The sequence below is a fragment of the Agaricus bisporus genome (assembly GCF_000300575.1).
Source record: "Agaricus bisporus var. bisporus H97 unplaced genomic scaffold AGABI2scaffold_7, whole genome shotgun sequence".
Taxonomy (NCBI): domain Eukaryota; kingdom Fungi; phylum Basidiomycota; class Agaricomycetes; order Agaricales; family Agaricaceae; genus Agaricus; species Agaricus bisporus.
In genome coordinates, this window is record NW_006267370.1 from 635670 (window position 1) to 653811 (window position 18142).

The window sequence follows — 18142 nt, forward strand, 5'->3', positions numbered from 1 at the left end:
CCATTTTGGCGAGGATTGCTTTCATACTTATCTATTAACTCGAAGAGACGCCCGGCCAGAGTGGATTGATGTCGGCGTTTTATGGCCAATCCATCAGAATTCCTGATTCCCCATATAGCTCTACAAAACAAGGGTACTGTACATCTTTAGCAAAGAGAACCTCCGGCGTCTGCGCCCTTATTTATCTTGAACCGACCGATGTGAACTGATTGGGTCACGTTGTACTGCATGTCTTCCTTCGGACGCCGATGACGATAAATTCGACGTACGCTGACACAGGACGTGTGGCCCTGGCGTAGCCGGTTAGACACTTTTCTGATATTATGCGGGCTTATTCTCATGGAGTGGTGTCCCACAAGATGAGATCCGGGTGATGAGTTTCTAAACTCGCTCGAATAGCTTCTAAGCTTTTCCAATCTGGGTCGATGATGTAAAACATTACAGATAACGGGAGCGTAGGGGAGAAACAGAAACCCCATTATGAACGACGTTGCTTCTTCATGACCGTCCTTAATATACGCATCATCGTCAACCGATTTTTCCTAATTTTTCCCAGGCTATATTTAGCCAAGGAACTAATCTGTGCCAGCGTCCTATAAATAAAGATCGGCACAACATGAGTAATTAGACCTGCCGCCATCATATACATATAATACGCGCAATTGTGTTCAACTTGATCATGAGTTCAGACCGGTCTTGAGTTCACCACGGGCCCGAACGCCAAGTCGAATGCAGTCCTATGCAGTCTCAGATAGGTCTCCACCTGATTGATAAGAAACTCTTCTCGACTTAGTTACGTACACCATAATGCTAGTCTACACTGGAAAACAGTGGAAAAGGTGACCACTGATCAGTGGATATCAGTTGCGAGGTCCACTGGGGTCCCGTGGCCAATGTCTCAATGTCAGTGGATGGTTAGTAGAGTTCCAGCAAACCGCGTGAAACCACAACTTCGAACACTGCATTTCAGTGGCCAACAACTCACTGTTCTTCAGTGCCAATTGGAACGATTGTATCTTGATAAATTGAGTATGTATGTATGTAACACGCACGTTGTATCTGATAAGTGTCAAACTCCCAATGAATAATTATAACCCGGATGGGAGTCAATATGACAGTCAGTACTTCTTCGACAATTGATCCAAGTCAAGTACGTACAATCCACGGGCCCGTCTACGACGGATAATAGGAACTGCCGTGTTGTTCTTGGGGGAAAAAATCTCAGGCATTTTCTATAGATGTAGTGAATATACCTTGCCATGAAAAACTGATGACGAGAGTGGGATTCGAACCCACGCCCCGGAGGACCAGATTCCTACGTGAGGAAGAATTGGGTATCTGATACCCTAGTCCTTAGTCTGGCGCCTTAGACCACTCGGCCATCTCGCCATGGATTGCAGGTCGATTCAGCCCAACAGGACTGCTTAACTACTTTGAGTACAGTAAAGGGCGCCTCGATTCGAACCCTTCTGGTTCCATGCCATGAGAAGTAAGTTAAGACTAGTATTTTGAATCCTTTGCAATTGCTGGCGGGTATTCTGTTCGTTCGATTATCATGAACAATCATTCCCCCAACATCGAACCAACCTTCGCGCTGCAAACACAATGCACCCTCCGACGGTTTGGGATTCTATCCACTCGGGGTAGCATAGTCTCAATTTGACTTGAAATAATCACGGTTTTTTTAAAAAGTGTGAGAAGGGATGGCATTAAAGTGAAATTATACTCTCATCTCTGCTACAGAGACAGACCTAGAACCTAGAATGTACAATAGCCAGCAATAACTATTCTATAATCACAGAACGAGCAATGAACAGAACATCATGACTTCGACCGTCCAGCACCCGCCCGCTGACGAGCTTGCCAAATGGCGCGGGACAAGTCTATATCAGCAGTCGCTTTCAACCCAAACAAAGTAAGAATCGAAGGTACAGTATCTTTACTCAGCAACAGGAGTTTGTCACTATTGCCGCCCTCCTTGCTTTCGGAACTGTTATTAGGGGATTTTTCGGAGACCACATGTTCGGGCGAGTGTGAGCCTTTGATAATTATAGCATCCAAATCTTCGTTGCCTTCTGGTTTAATGACGTCGTTTACTACAAGGTCATGTAAATACTGTGTTGTTCTATAAGCTGAAAGGAACATATTTTCAGTTATGCTTTAACCGCGAACTAGGCTAACGTGTTACCTTTATAGTGAGACCATGATCGCCAAACGCAAAAGAAAAATGGGAGGTTGGGTATAATAGCTAGTGCACAACGGTCAATTACAAAAACTGGCTTGACGAAGGGAAACATACGAATTATCATGAACGGTGCAGTAAATGGGGAAATGAGCATCCAAAAGTAGAATCCTCTTCTATGCTGCGGCATACGGTCTTGGAGAAAGGCTTTGAAATGTGATAAAGTTTCTGGACTCGAGCTCAATGACGAAGGATATATTAGAGGAACCTTGAAGAGAATATTCAAAGATCCATCATGTTTAAAACAGCGAACTCTTACTCACCCGTAGCTTCTTCTCTCCCTTTAGTGGCGAGTGTGCCAACGAAGGACCGAGGGATGTGTCTAGTCCCTTCAAAGCATGCTCCTCAAATTCAATACGATCCGAAAGTTGTTCGCCTATTCGATAAATTTTCAACTGCGCCGTGAAGGAAACTCAATAAACGATCACAGTATCAGGAAAAACATGAATAAAACTCACCTGCCAGCTTCCTTCCTTTGCTTGTCCAAATCCAGCCCAAGTGGAGGTAGCCTTAGCCTGCAAAAACTTTATGACACCCTCCTCCGGCAGTCGCCATTTCGTTTTTGGTTTGGTTTCTCGTACGGGATTCGGATGGTTTGGTCGGGAAGGTATTTGAAATTGATAATAAGTGAGAATACGTTTCGGGTCTGTTGCACCTTGGTAAGGATTCTTGGGGCGCGTGAGCGGAATTGAGATGATGCGCATTTGGCGGAGGGGGGCCTTAGGAATTAGTGACATGGTAGTCCTAGTAAGACTGGAAATGAGAGGGCGTCGGGGAAAGGTCTAAAGAGGTCAAGGAGGTAGGTCGTCTCTTGCAGAATGTATGATGAATATCATAAAATATGAAGAGAAAAGAGTGTTGGAACGGAAAGAGCTGCCGGCCAATCACAACGCGTCATTACGGCGCCGAGGGCTTAAATTGGAACACGCAAAAACGACATTAGATTTTTCATCTACACTAATATTTGCAAAATACAGTACGATAATCTAATAAAAAAAGGGTCATGGGCCATTCACCTGCCGAAACCAAGCGTGCCTTGGTTACGCTGGGGATCTGTCATCTTATGGACGCGAACCGTATTCCCGAACTCTATAGGAATCTCCAATGGCGTGATCAAGATGTATTGCTTCTGGTTAGAGGCATTCGCTGTGTCGATCTAGCAGCCTTTTCAGAGAGTGTATATTGCATGAGTCGGAATGCACATACCATCATTTTCATACTGATGCGACGATTCACAGCATCCATGAAAACATCAAACTCATCTAGAGAGGCAAGTTCAGTACAAACTCCAACACCAGATAAACTCGCCAGTACATACCCAAACACCTGATGGGACATGCGATAGTCTCCCATAATGCCAGCAATAGACAGATTGTTGAAAAGGACTTCTCTCCACCACTGAGCGACTTCGGGTCTTTCTCTTTATGGCCAACTTGCGACGCTTGGTCGTCAGTTTGCACTTTGAGTGCCAATTGAGGATTGTCGCTAGAATGATCAAACAACAATTTCCCGAAGTAACCTCGTTGCGAGAGATGGTATTGGAACACCACTTTCGTGCGAAGAGCGATGTGCTGTCGGAAACATTCCCATCTCGAGTAACGCGTGATCAATGAATCGCGCAGTTTCTGGACATACACGTCATAAATGGCATTCCATAATTGCACAATGGAGGCACATTACCTTGATCAGTGCTTGCATGGATTTGATGCCCGACCGTGCAGTAAGATACTGCTGTCTCGCTTTTATCAACTGCTCCTCGACCTCCTCAATGGACGCGCCCTGCCTAGCATACCAAACCATCAGTCCAATTCTACTGCAGACCGTGACGAAGGCATACCTTTTCTCTCGCCTTTTTAAAGCTTCCGTGACGGACTTGAGCGCTATTTCTATCTCGGGTAACGGTCTCGGGTTTTCAACCCGAGCACAGTACTCAGCTGCCTTTTCTGTCCAGGACTAGACGCAAAATAACATCATAAGAAAGGGGAAAGAAGAAGAGTGATATCAGTGGCACGTACAGCGAATTCCTTCTGAAGAACATCAGCTAATTCCCTCTCTTGTTCAACTTTTTCCTTTTCAGCCTGGTATCTCTTCTCGTAGTGTTTCAATGCCCCTTGTGCCTTGAGTCGAGTTTCAGCAATCCTCTCCAGGATGTGCTTTATGAAGGTGATTCAACATGTATGATGGTGCCTGAAGGAACAATTTTTACCTGAATGCCACTCCTCTTCTCCTCAAATGCATTGATTCTCAGCTTGATCTCATTGGCCTCGATCAACAACTTCTTTTGTTCCTCGTCAACAGTCTTCAACTCTTGCACCACTGGTTCAAATTGCTTCAGAATAGAAACAATTTCCTCTTCTGATTCCTGTACACAAGATCACAGCGACTAATCACAGCGTTATTCAGAAACACATACCTTCTTAGCATCAATGAGACTATTAACATTTACTGGCATTTCTTCATTCAAACCCCTTTCAAGTTTCTGACGTTCCGCTTGAGCCTGACGTATGACTGCAGTCTCGCTCTCTTCCGCACGCTACCCGATCCTTATGAGTCATACTGCGTGTGACGTCTTGGGTATTCAACGTACCATCAGGTCTGCTGTCTGGCACGAATAAGCCCTGTACTGATCTCTTAAAGCAGCAATTCGAGGTCCTAGTTCTGACTGTTGTTGGCGTAACGTCGCGATTTCTTGTATCGCACGTCTAGCAACCAATTACCAGTCAATCTTCGCCAACCTTCAAATATGAGAGGCAAAGAACAAACCTTTTTTCGTTTCCGGAGTCACGTCCAGTGAGCATCAGGTTTGAAGAGTCGTTGTTCCTTCTGATATCGAGCGGAATTGAAGAAACACCGTCTCTACAAACCAAATCAGCCTCGCATCTGGGTATAAACAGAATTGCATACTTACGTGAAGACACGAACGTTGAATTGATCATGGGTCCAAGCGGCACCACCTCTTGGTAGCCGCTCGAGCATTCTTTGGGCTTCCAGACGGGTCTTCGCAAGTACCCGGCTTTCAATGCTAGCATTATTGATCAAGATACGCGTAACAAATGGGTTGTTGATCTTGAGTGTACGATCGTCATGTGGGACAGGTCATTGAATATAGATATGCTCACCTCTAAAGCGCGAAGGACAGTCAAATACTCCGCTGGAGGTTCTCCTTCAGAATAGTCGAACAATTCCGTCGAAGAGATAACAATTTGAACATGATTGCTGAGTGAATATAAGTTGATCATGACGACGACACGGGATAACTTATACTCTCACTTTTGGGTCTGAGCAAGCAGCTGCTTCAAAGCGGGCCTATCTCTAGCATCCGTAATCGCAAACGCCATTAACTGTTGACCCAACTGATTCCTCAAAATATCACCCCAGGTCTGCGGATCCTTCGCCTTGACAAACGATCCAAGAGGTCCAAGAGGTACATTACCATGCCACCTCATTTTGCTGATCTGGTCAACAACGCCTTTGATGTTCCGGCCATATGGCAACAAACTATCCTTTTCCGCTCTGTCACAATTGGTGATCATCTGTTCGAAATAGGCGATTTGGTTCCCCGTCTCTTTCTGTTTTCCCTCAAGTTCTTTTCCCTGGCCTTCAATGCCTTGCTTAAGCGATTCCAATTCCTGTCGTTTAGCTTGAATCCCAGCAATATTTTGCTCGCAAGCAGCGATTTGATTCTGTATTCTAGACAATTCCTCCTGGAGCCTAGCTCGTTTCGCTTGAGCATTTTGTGCCAATTTCTCGGTTTCTCGCTGGATTTGTTGATCAAGCTCGACGATCGTACGTCTCACAGATTCTAGGTTGGTGTTCATAGCCTTTCTATCAGCCTGCATTGTTCATTAGATCCGGGATGTTGAAACAATCATTCTTTCACATACATTGAGGCGAGTTATCGTGGCCTTGTTCGCCTTTATGGCTTGACCGATCTCCTGTTTTCGCTTCTCTAAATCATTGATATTCCCTAGAGCAGCCAAAGATTCCTCGTGCTCGGTAAAATTTTCAGTGGCTTCATCCAGATTAGCCTAGAAGAGATGTCAGTCAGAGTTACGCGCCAGCTCAAAGAACATTCTTGCCTGTGCTTGTTCTATTTCTGCTGTTATTTTCGGAAGTTTGCTCTCCAAGTTGGCGACCTGCAACTCTTTTTGCTGCAGCTCATCCTGTTTGTTTTGAACATGCGCCCAGGCCATCTCCTTCTTAAGGTCATCTTGTTTGGCTTTTTGTTTCCGAGCATTTTCGGCTTCATCGAATCTCCGCTTTGCCTCTTGTGCAGCTGCACGTAGGTCGGGTATCGCTTCTTTCTTTTGTTCGAGGATCTTGGATGTCGAACGAACGTTCTCGAGAGTAATGCTGTATTCGTCGGAGAGCTGTTGAAGTTGAGTTCCTTTCATGAAAAGCTAGCATGTAATCAGATTGTATGTCTTTCATAACCGGCGAGAACAGAAGGCTCACGGTATATCTGTCAGACGGGTTCGAGGAGGCCAAGAACACTCTAGAGGCATCTATATTTTTGGTTTTTATTTTAGATGCAAAATGACAACGACTAAAAGCGAGAAAAAGCTACCTTGGGTTAGGACTGTCAACGGATTATCGATCTGAATATTCATATGATCGCATATCTTCGATAATTCTTCCCTTTTGGTACTGACAACTCTGCCGTCCTTGGATTTGATTTTCCAGGTTGAAGAACCTTCAGCTGTGAATCTGCGGTTGATGATGATGGTGTCGCCATACTCCTTATGACGAAATGCTTCATCCCCTCTGTTCTTCAAGTAGAGACTAACTTCAGCAGCGCTGAGAGTGAAATGTTATCAATCGAATAGATATCACGGAGAGAAGGCACCCAACGTTTGACCTTCGCGAATGAAAGACTTGAGACCACTTCCACGGCCGGTAGAGTTTGTCTTCCCTCCGAGCGCAATGGTTATAGCCGAAGCAACAGCACTCTTCCCACCTAGAGAGAATTACTTCTAGGATCACAAGTTCAAGTGCTCGAACGTACTTCCGTTATGACCTGAGTAAAAACACGTCAGATTAGCCCCTGTCTCAAACACAAGTCACATACCGACGATAAAATTGATTTGGGGTCCGAAAGTAAAAGTCAAACGTTGGTGACACATGAACTGGTACAGTTCAACTTTCTCGATGATTCCAAAGTCAGCAGCAAGCTGTCAATGAAGATTTAATCCGGAATTGAGGGGGAAGGAGGGGCGTAAGAGCTTACTCCACGGTTATTTTCTCTTGCCTTGACCGAAGCCATAATCTTCTCGTAGTACTTTTCCTCGAACTGTTTATCTTTTTCTTCGCGATCTTCCTTTGTTCCCCCTTCAATTTCAATATCAAGCTCGACTTCATCGTCAACCTCGTCGTCGTCCGACCCATCGTCAGCGGCTTTGGCTTTCCCCTTGCCTTTGTTGGACTTTTGTGGTCTACCGTTTTCCAGGTCCGAGTGTTCTGTCCTTTGGCGTTTGGTCGATGTCATAGGAGAGTCAGATGCAGAATCGTCTGCATCCTCGACGGCTGTGCGCTTCCTCCCAGGCATCGACGCGATGGAGGTTAACGTTATAACTTAGGAGTAATTATAATTATTTCTCACGCACGCGACGCGTCTCGGCTTCGAATTTCATATTCAGACAAGTACTTGGCACAACAGTCACGAGCAAATGACCCTTTGACTGTTCACTTCGCACTTGTATTCCACCGTCATGCTGATAACCGGGAAAATGTCTTCTTGTTTGATTGAATGCGAGTATTTCGAAGCGATTGCAGTGAGTGGTGTAAAGGGGTTCCGTCACAACTCAGTACAGTAAGTGGACCATTTTCTAATCTACACCATGCTGCTTGTTCTTCGCTTAGCGGGTCAGCTCCGTTGTAGTTGACATGTGCTACCTGTTCCCGAATTTTTCGACGTTGAAAGCATGAGCATTGGGTCAATGCAGGGTCAATGAGTACACTCAAGCGCCTCGATGCGCGTGACACAGTCACCCCTGATGAAGACACGTGTCCACGAGGACTTGGTGCAGGCCATCGCCTTTCACCGTGTGCTTCCTACTCACTATGACCTCAATAACCCGTAATTTACCCCCCTTTGTTAAAGACTTGGGAATCTCCATCGTTGGCAAAGTGAGTCATCTTGAAGCAAGAGTCGTACCATACTAACCAGGCCCTAATAGAAATGCTATATTTCTCTTGTTGAAAATCTCAATGTAGGTGACATCGACTGCGTAAAATATGCGATATCCAAAGGCCTTGGGATTGGAATCGTCGTCGGTGGATCCGTGATGAAGGTCCCCCAAATGCTTCTAAGTATGCTGTCGAACTCAATGCCACGATCACAAAACTCAACGTTTTATAGTCCTTAACGCTGGTTCAGCCGAAGGCCTTTCATTGCCGGCTTATATCCTAGAAACGCTCTCCTATGCCATCACATTAGCCTATTCTGTCAAGAATCAATTCCCATTCTCGACATACGGAGAGAATCTATTCTTGACCATTCAAGATATTCTCATTACACTCCTCATCATCGCCTTTGCGCCTTCAAAGAAACCCGCTTCATCTAACAAACCACGGGATTTAACAGTTGCCTTGCTCTCTATGGCAGGGACAGCCTATACCCTCAACTCACTCCCAATTTCCACCCTTGCTCTTGCGCAAATTGCTACCCTCCCCTTATCTCTATTCTCTAAAGTTCCGCAAATTGCTCAAAATGCCAAGGCAAAAAGCACAGGTCAACTCAGTGCCGTCGCTGTACTTGCTCAGATACTAGGCTGTGTAGCGAGGTTGTTTACGACCGCGACCGAAGTCAAGGATCCTGTGGTGTTTACGGCATTTGCTTTAGCGCTCGTGTTAAACTCAGTGTTGGGAGTGCAAATGTGGATGTATTGGGATGCTAAACCTGCTGCTCCCGTTGCCGCCAAACATAAGAAGGAAGAAGACGAGGGAGAAGAGATTGTGTCACCGCAATTGCGGGAGGAGGCGAAAGCGAGCGCGTATGCGTACGAGGGACTTGGATATGGTGTACCCTCATCACAGCAACGATTCGGTACTCCGCCTAGGAGTTTTTCGCCTGTCGCAGGGTCGCCTGTTGCTGGGCAGAGAAGGTGGGCGAGGAAGACAGTCGATTAGCGATTTTCGAATATCACTATTTATATTTTGACTATGTTTTGGAGGATGTAAGACTCAGTCCACCTGTGAGTTGCGTCAAGAGACGAATTTTTAAGCTTAACCTCCTTTGCAACGTGCTGGTTTGAGGATGAACATGAGAAAACCAGAAATTTCATTCGAACGTAGATAAAAATAGAAGCTGGGAGTAACGTGACCTGAAGCGACTGACTATCGCGTCCCTCTTCCGACAGACCACTGTTTGTCTGCGTCAATGTTCGCGCTGGCCCGCACTCTACGACCGCAAGTGCTGTCACCCACTCTTCGATGTCGACGCTGGTTTGCAGAAATTGTCAACGCATCTCCTCCCTCTACTGAATTGAGCATTGCCAATACCCCACCGGTGGCATCAAATGTAGTGACCAAAGCTGTGGACTGGCGAAAGGAGAGAGTACCCGTGTTGGAGAACCACGGCTTGTACGGGTTTTTTAGAAGAAAAGAAGTAAAACCAGGGGCGGAGGAACCTGAAGGCGAAGAAAAATATGAAGTTTTGGAGTCGCCCGAGGATATGCAAAAAACATCTGGCGAGTTTTATTTCTGCTTACTGGTTCGTAGCGGAGAGATTTATGAACGTTGTGATTATTGTAGGACGTGGATGGAAAGCTGAGGAGTTACGACTGAAGAGCTTCAAAGATCTTCATATCCTATGGTATGTTCTTCTTCGAGAACGTAACCTCCTCGCTTCGCAAAAAGAGGAAACGAGGAGGATGGGAGTGGAAAATAGGGATTGGCAAGTGAACTTGACCAAGGTTTACCATGTAGGCTTCTTTTTCTTGTCATTCTACGTTGTACTGTCACTCACTCACCGTCTCGGACTCTTAGGTCAAGAAGTCGATGGCACGTATCAAGCAAGTCATTAACGAACGTCGACTCGCGTACGAGAAAGCCACTGAACTTGTCAAAAAGGAAGAAGAGCAGCATCATAACGTTGCCGTTATGAAACTTATAGCAAAGAAGCGTGAAAACGAATTAAGTGAGCGGAGGAAGGCTAGGCAAGAGCTGCGTATGAAGGCTAAGAATGCTCGGGAGGCCAGGCAGGCTAAGTTGGCTGCTGAACGGGCTGAGAAACGGACTGAAAAGATGGCACAGAGGCCGGGTAGGCGCGGTCGCTTTTTTACAGGTCGCGTCCGTAATGCTACCACTAGTACCCCTTTGATTGGATTATAATAGATAGAGGTAGTGTAACTTATCCCAATTACAACTAATCATATTCCCGCTGCGAAGTAATAATACACGTGAAGGGTATAAGAGACGATGCGGGCGTAGTGATCAAACAGAGGTGTTTGACATAGAACCTTTCCTCCATTGTTCATGCCAATCAATCATATCCTTCGACACAAAACAATCCTTAACGCCCGGGTTTTCGTACATGTCTATTTGTCGTCCTCCTACACGCAATAGATGTTCTATGGCGGAGACATTACGAGGCGAAATGGAGGCGGCGTTTTGGTGGAAGGTATATCTAATGTAGAGGAGAAACTTGTGTTGGGCGGCTTGGGGTTTCGTTTTCACCATACGAAGTGCCCTAAGAATATGAGTTATATGATATGTGCAAAGTAATGTCACTCACCGCCTGTAGAGAGCGAGTACGTCTTTTTGAAGACCCGACCGCTTCATGGCCGTAGCTCTTCATTCCGTTCCGTCGTGCGAGTATTCCGATTGGCTGTCCTTTATTGACTTTATAGGTGTTTGCCAAACAAATAGCATCATCCCCTCGAAAAGTGGGTTTTTCTTATCCCAAAGCGGCATGCAACCACCTGCAACGGCCTTTCTGCGCGCGTCATGCCGTTCTGCAGTAAGACTTAGACCACCAGGGCGTCGCCTATACGCAACAACTTCGTCCCCCGAGGGCACAGTCGGTCTCTCAGATCCCACTGGATACTGTACCCATCTCGTTCGCCAACGCGACTACGAGTCCTATCTTATCTCTCATTTCTGGCCAAAAGACAGTCGTGCATCTTACTTTGCAATCAAAGCTTTCTATGTGGAACTGGCGACTATGCAAGACCATGTGACTAACAGCTCCCTTGGAAGAATGCGAATGCAATTTTGGAGGGATGCGGTTAAAGGCGTTTTCGACGTGCGTCTTTTCTTTTTCTTGCGACTTCAGATGTTTGTTGGGCAGGTGTTTAGCTTTATGTTCCTAGGGCAGACCACCACGGCATCCTATTGCACTTGCGCTACATCTGGCTACACAACGGGCTAATTTACAAGCATATCATTTTAAACGAATAATCGATGCTCGCGTACGTATCTTCTTTCTATGTCGCGTCTTCATAATTAATTCTTCGACAGGACGCGGAACTTGAGACAACGTTCTATCCAACCATAGACTCCCTAGCCCAACATGCGGAATCAACAAGCAGTACCCTACTCTATCTTCTCCTCTCTCTCCTCCCACCACCGCTAGCCACATCACACGCTCTCTCACATGCTGCCTCACACCTTGGCACTGCACAAACCATAACCACTCTTCTTCGTGCTTTAGCATACCATACTCGAAACGGCAAAATCGTGATCCCTGCGGAAATCACCTCAAAACACGGTTTGAGACAAGAAGAATTTGTACGAAAGGGACCTGAGGCTCAAGGGGTAGAAGATGCCGTCTTTGAATTCGCTACGCTCGCGAATGATCATATGATTACTGCTCGTTCGATGTTAAAGGAAGAAGGGTTTGGAGGGAAAGTTCCACAAGCTGCTATGCCTGTATTTTTGGCTGGGGTAATGCTCCTCTTTTTAATTTTCACAAAAGTGGTATGATGCTGATATCTCGTTGCTTCAGATCCCCGTCGCAAACTTGTTGCAACGATTGGAAAACAACAAATTTGATGCGTTTGATCCGAAATTGCGACAACGAGATTGGAAGCTCCCGTGGTTTATATATCGTGGTTATTATCGTAGGCAGTTTTAGAACATTTTGGGTACTGCTTTAATCCGTCGTGTATTTTCTACTCATTCAGCGGATAGAAAACACGCGCTGATGGACAGCTTTAGAACGTCGTAAGGCTTATGAAGATATGGATTTCTGGAGGTTGTCGTTTTGATGCTCTTATGCCACTTGGTTTGAAATGGGCATGTCCAGCGGATCAGCCCTAGGCTGAGTGTGGACGCTTGGCACATCCTAACCGTTTGAATAGCGCTTGCGTCGAAGTGTTCTGGATGTAGAGGGTCATTGATGGAGTGGTCAGTGGCTCGGTGATAATGCAAATGCGGCAGTATTAAGTATCAAAAAAAAAAAAAGCTCACATATGAATATAGGGCGTCTCAGGTTGCTCATATCCGCCATTGCATTTCAGAGAGTAGATTATGAAAAACTTTACTATTCTCTCTTCTCTTGTTCTCCTGCTTTGGTTCCAAGAGAAAAAGAACTTATCGATATTATTGGATTAGGCGTTACCAGGGTTCGAACCTGGGTTTCGGGAAATCCTACGATCAAAATCCCGAGTGATAACCACTACACTATAACGCCATGCCATTTATTTTCAATGTGTTTATAACATGGACGCTGCACATACTTTCCAAACGCCCACGCCAACTTTTCTTTTTCCCTTGGGATGTCTTCCCAACACTTCACGCATCCTTATCACCATCCGGAATATGCACCTCCTGTCCTTCGCGTACCCTCTCCCGCAAGTTCTGTAGGAACGACATATGGACCTGACCAAACTTCATTTTCGGACACCGAACATCAGATCTCTCAAACTGCATTTGAGCAGAAATGGTTGGCAAAGTTGGATTTAGACGAGCCGACAAAGGATGAGGAGGAGGCTAATGCAAGTCCATTGATCCCTCGAACGGAGACCAAAGAAGAGCAAGATGGTACGTTCTTTGTTTTGCAAGTCCTGATTGGGTTCGTACTCATGTTTGACTCGGCGTCACAGCTATGGTAGAGAAAATATTGAAGAACTTGCGAGTTAAGATACAGGAATTGGAGGAGGATGAACTATTTGAACAAACTTTACTTCGTGGCTCTCAAATTGGACAAGAGACTCGTCCCTCGACAAACGACATCGATGTGCTAATGAAGAGCATGATGACTACGGGCATATCATCAACTGAAGGCTCTGGAGCTCAGATTTTCGGACGCGCGGCTCGTGAAACACTGACAGACGGTCCTTGGATTAGCACCAATCGACAAGGCATGCGTGAAGGCAATCTGATGGCTGGAACGGATAACATATCAATGAATGCGGCGCCGTCAAGCGCTGGAAAGCGTAGTCGAAGTGGCAAATCTCGCAAAATCAAATGAGTAGGTGAGCATTCATTCGCTGTAATGTAATACTCGGTTATCTGATGACTATTTGGATGTATCAGCATCCGAGAAATAATCCGGCAGCGCGTCTTCGACTCTTTTTATCATCGCACTAATGCTCTCTTTCGCGACTTGCCTGCAGTCGTGATGCATATATGTCGCACTTCCCCACTTTTCATAGGTCCTGGATATCTGCTTCAGTCTCCCAATTACATCGGCGAGGCCAAGATTGAGCAATGTGTCGCTCTTCGTCTTTTCCTTCCAGAATTCCACCCAGCTTTGCATACAACCGTGCTGATGCCAAGTTGCACCACAGGCTACGGAATGATCAAAGTGGGGAGGTGTTTTTCGAAGCTCTTCCCAGGTTTCTGTGAGCCGGTAGTACCCTGCGAGGAGGCGAAGTTGTTGCTCCACTGTGAGAGATATACGCGGTCCATTTTCGGGTACAGGTGGTGTTGTTGGAAATATCATGCCCGAAGCGAGGGATGGCTGGTTTGCGGTGACCTGTTGTATGACGTCGATGCACGGACGCCGAATAATCACGGCGTGCTGCATAACCTGGAGATATGCCACACCTCGCAGTGCTCTGAGCCCTAGCTCGTCTGCAAGTGACATGGCAAGACAGGCATATTGTATGGAGTCAAACATCAGGTTCTTCAAAGACTGGATCGAAGTGTTCAATAAGCTTTCGTGGTTGCACAGTTGGGCGAGGCGGATGAGGGTTGTAAGTTGTTCTGAATTTTCGGTTATGGGATTATGAGAGGAAGATTTTCCAGTGGCTGAAGGGAGAATTGGGAATGGCTTTCGGTTAATGTACTCTTGGATAGCGTCAAGGGCCCAGTTCTCTATGCTTCTGAATGCATATTTCTGGGATATTCGAGCAATGGCCACAAGCTGGTCGAGGTTGGCTGAGTCTGAAGTCGCTAGAATAAGTTCGGAGGGACTGTGTGCAGCTTGTAAGGCTAAGACTGCGAAATTCCGTATGGACGTACAGAGCATAGAGCGACCATAGGAAGTGTCTAAAGTCTGCAGCAGTGTCTCCCGACAGGATGATGGGGTTGTCGTCCGAGGTGCCTTCAACCGGGTGCTCTCCGCTCGGCAACGAGAACATCGTTCCAAAGCTAGATGAATCCATGCTCAATCTCGATTTGTGGACCTGTTAAAGGGAGTTGGTGGTTGAGAGGTCACAGGGGCGATGAACTCACATTGAAAAGAACATCCTCTACTTCGAGAATGCAACTTCCATCGTCGAAGTAGTAGTAGTCGTCTCGGGTACACGTTCGATGCATGATTGTTTGCTCTGGGAGATTAATATTCTGGAGTATGTCGATTCTACTGCGTTTGTGGGTCAGGTAGGGCAAATGTGCTGTGTTAGGCCAATTAATTAGCGCTTCAAATTCTTATCTCATCACTCCCACAACACCATAACATGCCGTTTGCCGACATCGAGAATGCCCTAGAACACGTTTTTTCTCACATTGACATGACTTAATATAGGTGTCTTTCACAGTTTTCATCGGGCGCCTCAGTTATGAGGAAAGCGTCGATGTGCCTATTCGCGAAAGTGGATGGCTAGGTAAAAATTCGGATATTCTCAAATACCCTGAAATGGATCTGTCAAAGGCAAAAACAAAGCATATGTCAATCTCTTCCTCATCACTGACTTACATCGATCTGTCGGAAACAATGTGGATTGTGTATGGCGGAAGTGCGGAAAGCACGCCTGATGTAACATATTCATCCTGGGAGTAAAGCAGGTCGGCTTGAGCTTTACAGCATATCTACTGGCTTCAAACTCAAGTGAACAGCTGCATGACCAAGTGGGCCCGCGAGTGAACGTTATCCACCCAACAGATTTGTCGAAACACGTGACTCAGAATCTCGGCAGTACGTGGCCATCACCTGATCGATCGGTGTCGATCAACAGAACATTGTTGACTCCTAACCCCAACGTCGTGTTCACTAAGTCCACATCCCGCCGTGCGTTTACCGTGATTATGGTGGGTATTACATTGGATCTTCATTCAAATAACTTACGTTGGAACTATGTAGCCCATTGTGTTTGCAACTCGCTGCCTTCCCTGCCTTCCCTCGGCAAGCCCCCATGTCGTATCCCTTTTCCTCGCTGAACCCTCGACTCTTTCAATGTCCTTTACAAGCTGTTCGAGGTCGTTACCAATACCGCGGTGACTGATTGATCTGAGCCATAGTGCGCTTCGACTTTTTGCCTGCTCAGTGAAAATCTCGGAAGCACGCCGGAAGATTTTTGCTAAATGAAGTGCACGGTCAACATGCCTATCAATCTGATAGAAGGTTAGAGAGCCTCTGTCTGATGATTTTCGTTACTAACCTCTTCCTCTTCATCACTGTCCGCACCTTCGCTCGTACCTGTCAAGTCGATGATTGGTATAGAGTGACTCGTTTCGACGTTTGAAGTTGCATTCTTCTTGCGAGGGTGAGTATCTTCAGCATCCGTCGGTTTTTTTCTTTTTTGTGCTGACTTCCATCCTCCGCCGCCACTCAAGGCCGATTTTTCCCCCAACCAGGTATGATCGTCGCCGTCGGTGATACTCCCTGAGTCCAATCGCTCTGTATCGTGTATGCAATCTTCATTTGGTGGCTCGCCGATCCTTGAGACTAACTTGGGATGCTTGTAGATAGGTTTGGTTCTACGACGGACGATTTCCAAGAAGAAATTAGCGCCTGGTGGTGGAACGGCCCGCACGAGATGCTTGCAAAGATGGTGACGGTCGAATTTTTGCCGGCCGCAAGTACAAGTCCATTCCTGGACTGAGGTTCGGTGAGTCTTCCTTCCGCTAATCGTTGCAAGCTCAAGTTTCTTCCACGACTTTTTGAAGTATTTCTGATAGTTCGATAATGATTTTGAGCGGCCCCAGCGATATGTATCGTCTAGAATATCTATTTTTGCAAAGTACGACGGGGTCACCTCGTAAATTAGAATCCAAGTGAGTGTATCGAGTCGAGGATGGACGAAGCGATGCAGGAAATCATGTTTGAGTTGCCTCCAGAAATTTTCAACACTCATAGTGGTACGAAGTCGAGAAAGGAGGGGAGATGTTGACCGAGCCCAAAGCTTCCACATTGCAGGTGAGTACCAGCTCGCCCACATATATCCCCACACCTCAGCGAGACCCCGTCTCTGGCAGAAGTTATACATCTCCCAAATAGCTTCGCGTCGTATTTTCTTTGAATCCCAAGGACCATCCACTTCATCAAAAATAGGGTGTTGACAAAAATGCTTTGTGAATAGGTGTAGCAAAGTGCGACGATGTGCGGCTGGGCAAAAAACGTAGGCAGGATCTTTCGAGGTCACCTCTCCAGTATCAAACATCCAGTCAGGTCCGTCTTCTTCATCCCGATCTCCTCCCTCCTTCTCATACCAGTTATCAACCTCGTTCGCAATGGTATCTGTGAAATTCTCGTCATCCTCATTATCTGTCTCTTCTTCCTGATGCTCAATATTGTTCCAGGACATATCATTTGGAAGCGCGCGAACTGCCTGAACACGGTTGTGGAGACGAATAACGAGTTGTTGAGACGGCAAAAATAATGGAGGTTCAGGCGCTCTATTCTGTAGGGTACCTCCAAGACGAATCTTGAGCTCGGGAACAGCACGATCGAGAGCTTGAATCTAGTTGGTGTAAATTAATTAAGTTTCGTTTTTAGAAACAAAACGTACCTGATTACCAGCCAATTGTTGTGAAGCTGGGACAAACAATGGATCAATCCAGTCGAATTCTTTGACTGCTTCTACGACGTTGTAGGGTTTGGGACGCCTTCGAAGTATTGATAACCGAGTTCGGATAGCGCGTAAGCAGTGCCAGAAGCAAAGCTGATGCTTTGCATCTGGGAAAATCTTTCGACAAGCATTTATTTCCGAAAGGTCTTTGTCGGTATGTGTAAATGCGGGAACAAGTTGCCAGTGATTTTTGAGATGGAGCAACACCTTTGACAGGTAATTCTCTTTAGCACCTGGTAATCCACCTCCAGTTGACGTGACTAGAAGATAACCTAAGGGACAGCCTGATCCATAGACCTCGCCTAGAATGGCGTAGACTTCATAGTTAGATTTATTTGTATTCCCTGTTGTTATGTTGATGAGTTCAAATTGATGGGATAATACAAAATTTACGTTGACTTACATGCCGAATCAAGAGAAATCTCTCGTATATGACTACCCCATTGACGGATAATGTCTGGGAGAGAAAATGCAATAGCTTTATACCCTTCGATGTCAGGGAGTGGTATTGGTTCAGCCTGTGTGAATCGTTCTGGGCTTTGCTGAGCTTCCATTAATACTGCCATTGCAGATTTGAGCTCATCGGAGTCGCGTTTCCATTTTTGGCACTGATGATTGAGCCAAAGTCGGTATATAGCTGTCCGTGAAAAATGCGGCTGTGGTATAACTTTCAGAACTTCGCTCCAGAGCTGCCAATTTCATCAGAATCTTAGCAATATAAAAG

The 18142-nt window shown here is 46.0% G+C and overlaps 8 protein-coding genes and 2 non-coding genes across 10 annotated transcripts; 3 read left to right on the plus strand and 7 right to left on the minus strand.

The window, feature by feature from the left end:
- Positions 1 to 1271: 1271 nt before the first annotated feature.
- AGABI2DRAFT_t73 lies at positions 1272 to 1389 on the minus strand. The gene has a single exon. It is a non-coding gene; the product is annotated as a tRNA-Leu (tRNA).
- Positions 1390 to 1679: 290 nt separating this feature from the next.
- Positions 1680 to 3099, minus strand: AGABI2DRAFT_206856 (hypothetical protein). The gene is made up of 5 exons (XM_006462437.1): positions 2701 to 3099; positions 2506 to 2637; positions 2300 to 2450; positions 2189 to 2248; positions 1680 to 2132 (listed from the first exon to the last, which is right to left on the minus strand). Exons 1-5 carry the CDS (start codon positions 2977 to 2979, stop codon positions 1822 to 1824), a joined length of 933 nt encoding a protein of 310 aa, XP_006462500.1. The 5' UTR covers positions 2980 to 3099; the 3' UTR covers positions 1680 to 1821.
- Positions 3100 to 3166: 67 nt separating this feature from the next.
- On the minus strand, positions 3167 to 7748 carry AGABI2DRAFT_223857 (hypothetical protein). Its single transcript, XM_006462438.1, has 21 exons — positions 7470 to 7748; positions 7311 to 7413; positions 7248 to 7259; positions 7094 to 7199; positions 6810 to 7039; positions 6698 to 6747; positions 6322 to 6642; positions 6127 to 6270; positions 5513 to 6075; positions 5362 to 5458; positions 5151 to 5308; positions 5006 to 5098; positions 4830 to 4944; positions 4656 to 4775; positions 4440 to 4604; positions 4258 to 4383; positions 4080 to 4195; positions 3923 to 4025; positions 3561 to 3867; positions 3449 to 3504; positions 3167 to 3398 (listed from the first exon to the last, which is right to left on the minus strand). The coding sequence occupies exons 1-21, from the start codon at positions 7725 to 7727 to the stop codon at positions 3255 to 3257; spliced, it is 3387 nt and encodes a 1128-aa protein (XP_006462501.1). The 5' UTR covers positions 7728 to 7748; the 3' UTR covers positions 3167 to 3254.
- A 514-nt stretch (positions 7749 to 8262) lies between these two features.
- On the plus strand, positions 8263 to 9435 carry AGABI2DRAFT_206864 (hypothetical protein). The gene is made up of 3 exons (XM_006462439.1): positions 8263 to 8368; positions 8419 to 8551; positions 8601 to 9435. The coding sequence occupies exons 1-3, from the start codon at positions 8303 to 8305 to the stop codon at positions 9368 to 9370; spliced, it is 969 nt and encodes a 322-aa protein (XP_006462502.1). The 5' UTR covers positions 8263 to 8302; the 3' UTR covers positions 9371 to 9435.
- Positions 9436 to 10239: 804 nt separating this feature from the next.
- AGABI2DRAFT_223864 (hypothetical protein) lies at positions 10240 to 11028 on the minus strand. The gene is made up of 2 exons (XM_006462440.1): positions 10977 to 11028; positions 10240 to 10931 (listed from the first exon to the last, which is right to left on the minus strand). Exons 1-2 carry the CDS (start codon positions 11021 to 11023, stop codon positions 10676 to 10678), a joined length of 303 nt encoding a protein of 100 aa, XP_006462503.1. The 5' UTR covers positions 11024 to 11028; the 3' UTR covers positions 10240 to 10675.
- Positions 11029 to 11153: 125 nt separating this feature from the next.
- AGABI2DRAFT_206868 (hypothetical protein) lies at positions 11154 to 12401 on the plus strand (the record flags this gene model as incomplete). Its single annotated transcript, XM_006462441.1, has 4 exons — positions 11154 to 11522; positions 11554 to 11676; positions 11702 to 12127; positions 12189 to 12401. 4 exons carry the CDS (start codon positions 11154 to 11156, stop codon positions 12315 to 12317), a joined length of 1047 nt encoding a protein of 348 aa, XP_006462504.1. The 3' UTR covers positions 12318 to 12401.
- Positions 12402 to 12794: 393 nt separating this feature from the next.
- Positions 12795 to 12875, minus strand: AGABI2DRAFT_t72. The gene has a single exon. It is a non-coding gene; the product is annotated as a tRNA-Gln (tRNA).
- Positions 12876 to 12960: 85 nt separating this feature from the next.
- AGABI2DRAFT_144074 (hypothetical protein) lies at positions 12961 to 13655 on the plus strand (the record flags this gene model as incomplete). Its single annotated transcript, XM_006462442.1, has 2 exons — positions 12961 to 13225; positions 13288 to 13655. 2 exons carry the CDS (start codon positions 12961 to 12963, stop codon positions 13653 to 13655), a joined length of 633 nt encoding a protein of 210 aa, XP_006462505.1.
- AGABI2DRAFT_206870 (hypothetical protein) lies at positions 13644 to 15012 on the minus strand. The gene is made up of 3 exons (XM_006462443.1): positions 14864 to 15012; positions 14651 to 14814; positions 13644 to 14601 (listed from the first exon to the last, which is right to left on the minus strand). The coding sequence occupies exons 1-3, from the start codon at positions 14945 to 14947 to the stop codon at positions 13704 to 13706; spliced, it is 1146 nt and encodes a 381-aa protein (XP_006462506.1). The 5' UTR covers positions 14948 to 15012; the 3' UTR covers positions 13644 to 13703.
- A 1566-nt stretch (positions 15013 to 16578) lies between these two features.
- AGABI2DRAFT_72336 (hypothetical protein) lies at positions 16579 to 17010 on the minus strand (the record flags this gene model as incomplete). Its single annotated transcript, XM_006462444.1, has 1 exon — positions 16579 to 17010. A coding segment is annotated over one exon (432 nt), but the record flags the coding sequence as incomplete, so codon positions are not given.
- Positions 17011 to 18142: the final 1132 nt, after the last annotated feature.

What these genes read in the sequence shown, in the direction of transcription:
- AGABI2DRAFT_206864 (XM_006462439.1), top strand. Translation starts at nt 8,303, where the DNA reads ATGACCTCAATAACCCGTAATTTACCCCCCTTTGTTAAAGACTTGGGA. An exon ending in GAATCTCCATCGTTGGCAAA is followed by an intron (nt 8,369 to 8,418) that starts GTGAGTCATCTT and finishes AGGCCCTAATAG; the next exon opens with AAATGCTATATTTCTCTTGT. An exon ending in GGTCCCCCAAATGCTTCTAA is followed by an intron (nt 8,552 to 8,600) that starts GTATGCTGTCGA and finishes AACGTTTTATAG; the next exon opens with TCCTTAACGCTGGTTCAGCC.
- AGABI2DRAFT_223864 (XM_006462440.1), bottom strand. Translation starts at nt 11,023, where the DNA reads ATGAAGCGGTCGGGTCTTCAAAAAGACGTACTCGCTCTCTACAGGCG. An exon ending in GTACTCGCTCTCTACAGGCG is followed by an intron (nt 10,932 to 10,976) that starts GTGAGTGACATT and finishes TCATATTCTTAG; the next exon opens with GGCACTTCGTATGGTGAAAA.
- AGABI2DRAFT_206856 (XM_006462437.1), bottom strand. Translation starts at nt 2,979, where the DNA reads ATGTCACTAATTCCTAAGGCCCCCCTCCGCCAAATGCGCATCATCTCA. An exon ending in CAAAGGAAGGAAGCTGGCAG is followed by an intron (nt 2,638 to 2,700) that starts GTGAGTTTTATT and finishes TTCACGGCGCAG; the next exon opens with TTGAAAATTTATCGAATAGG. An exon ending in TGCACCGTTCATGATAATTC is followed by an intron (nt 2,249 to 2,299) that starts GTATGTTTCCCT and finishes GTTGTGCACTAG; the next exon opens with CTATTATACCCAACCTCCCA.
- AGABI2DRAFT_206870 (XM_006462443.1), bottom strand. Translation starts at nt 14,947, where the DNA reads ATGCATCGAACGTGTACCCGAGACGACTACTACTACTTCGACGATGGA. An exon ending in TAGAGGATGTTCTTTTCAAT is followed by an intron (nt 14,815 to 14,863) that starts GTGAGTTCATCG and finishes TCCCTTTAACAG; the next exon opens with GTCCACAAATCGAGATTGAG. An exon ending in CTATGGTCGCTCTATGCTCT is followed by an intron (nt 14,602 to 14,650) that starts GTACGTCCATAC and finishes AGCTGCACACAG; the next exon opens with TCCCTCCGAACTTATTCTAG.
- AGABI2DRAFT_223857 (XM_006462438.1), bottom strand. Translation starts at nt 7,727, where the DNA reads ATGACATCGACCAAACGCCAAAGGACAGAACACTCGGACCTGGAAAAC. An exon ending in TTCAACGTTCGTGTCTTCAC is followed by an intron (nt 5,099 to 5,150) that starts GTAAGTATGCAA and finishes TTTGGTTTGTAG; the next exon opens with AGACGGTGTTTCTTCAATTC. An exon ending in GACTCCGGAAACGAAAAAAG is followed by an intron (nt 4,945 to 5,005) that starts GTTTGTTCTTTG and finishes ATTGGTTGCTAG; the next exon opens with ACGTGCGATACAAGAAATCG.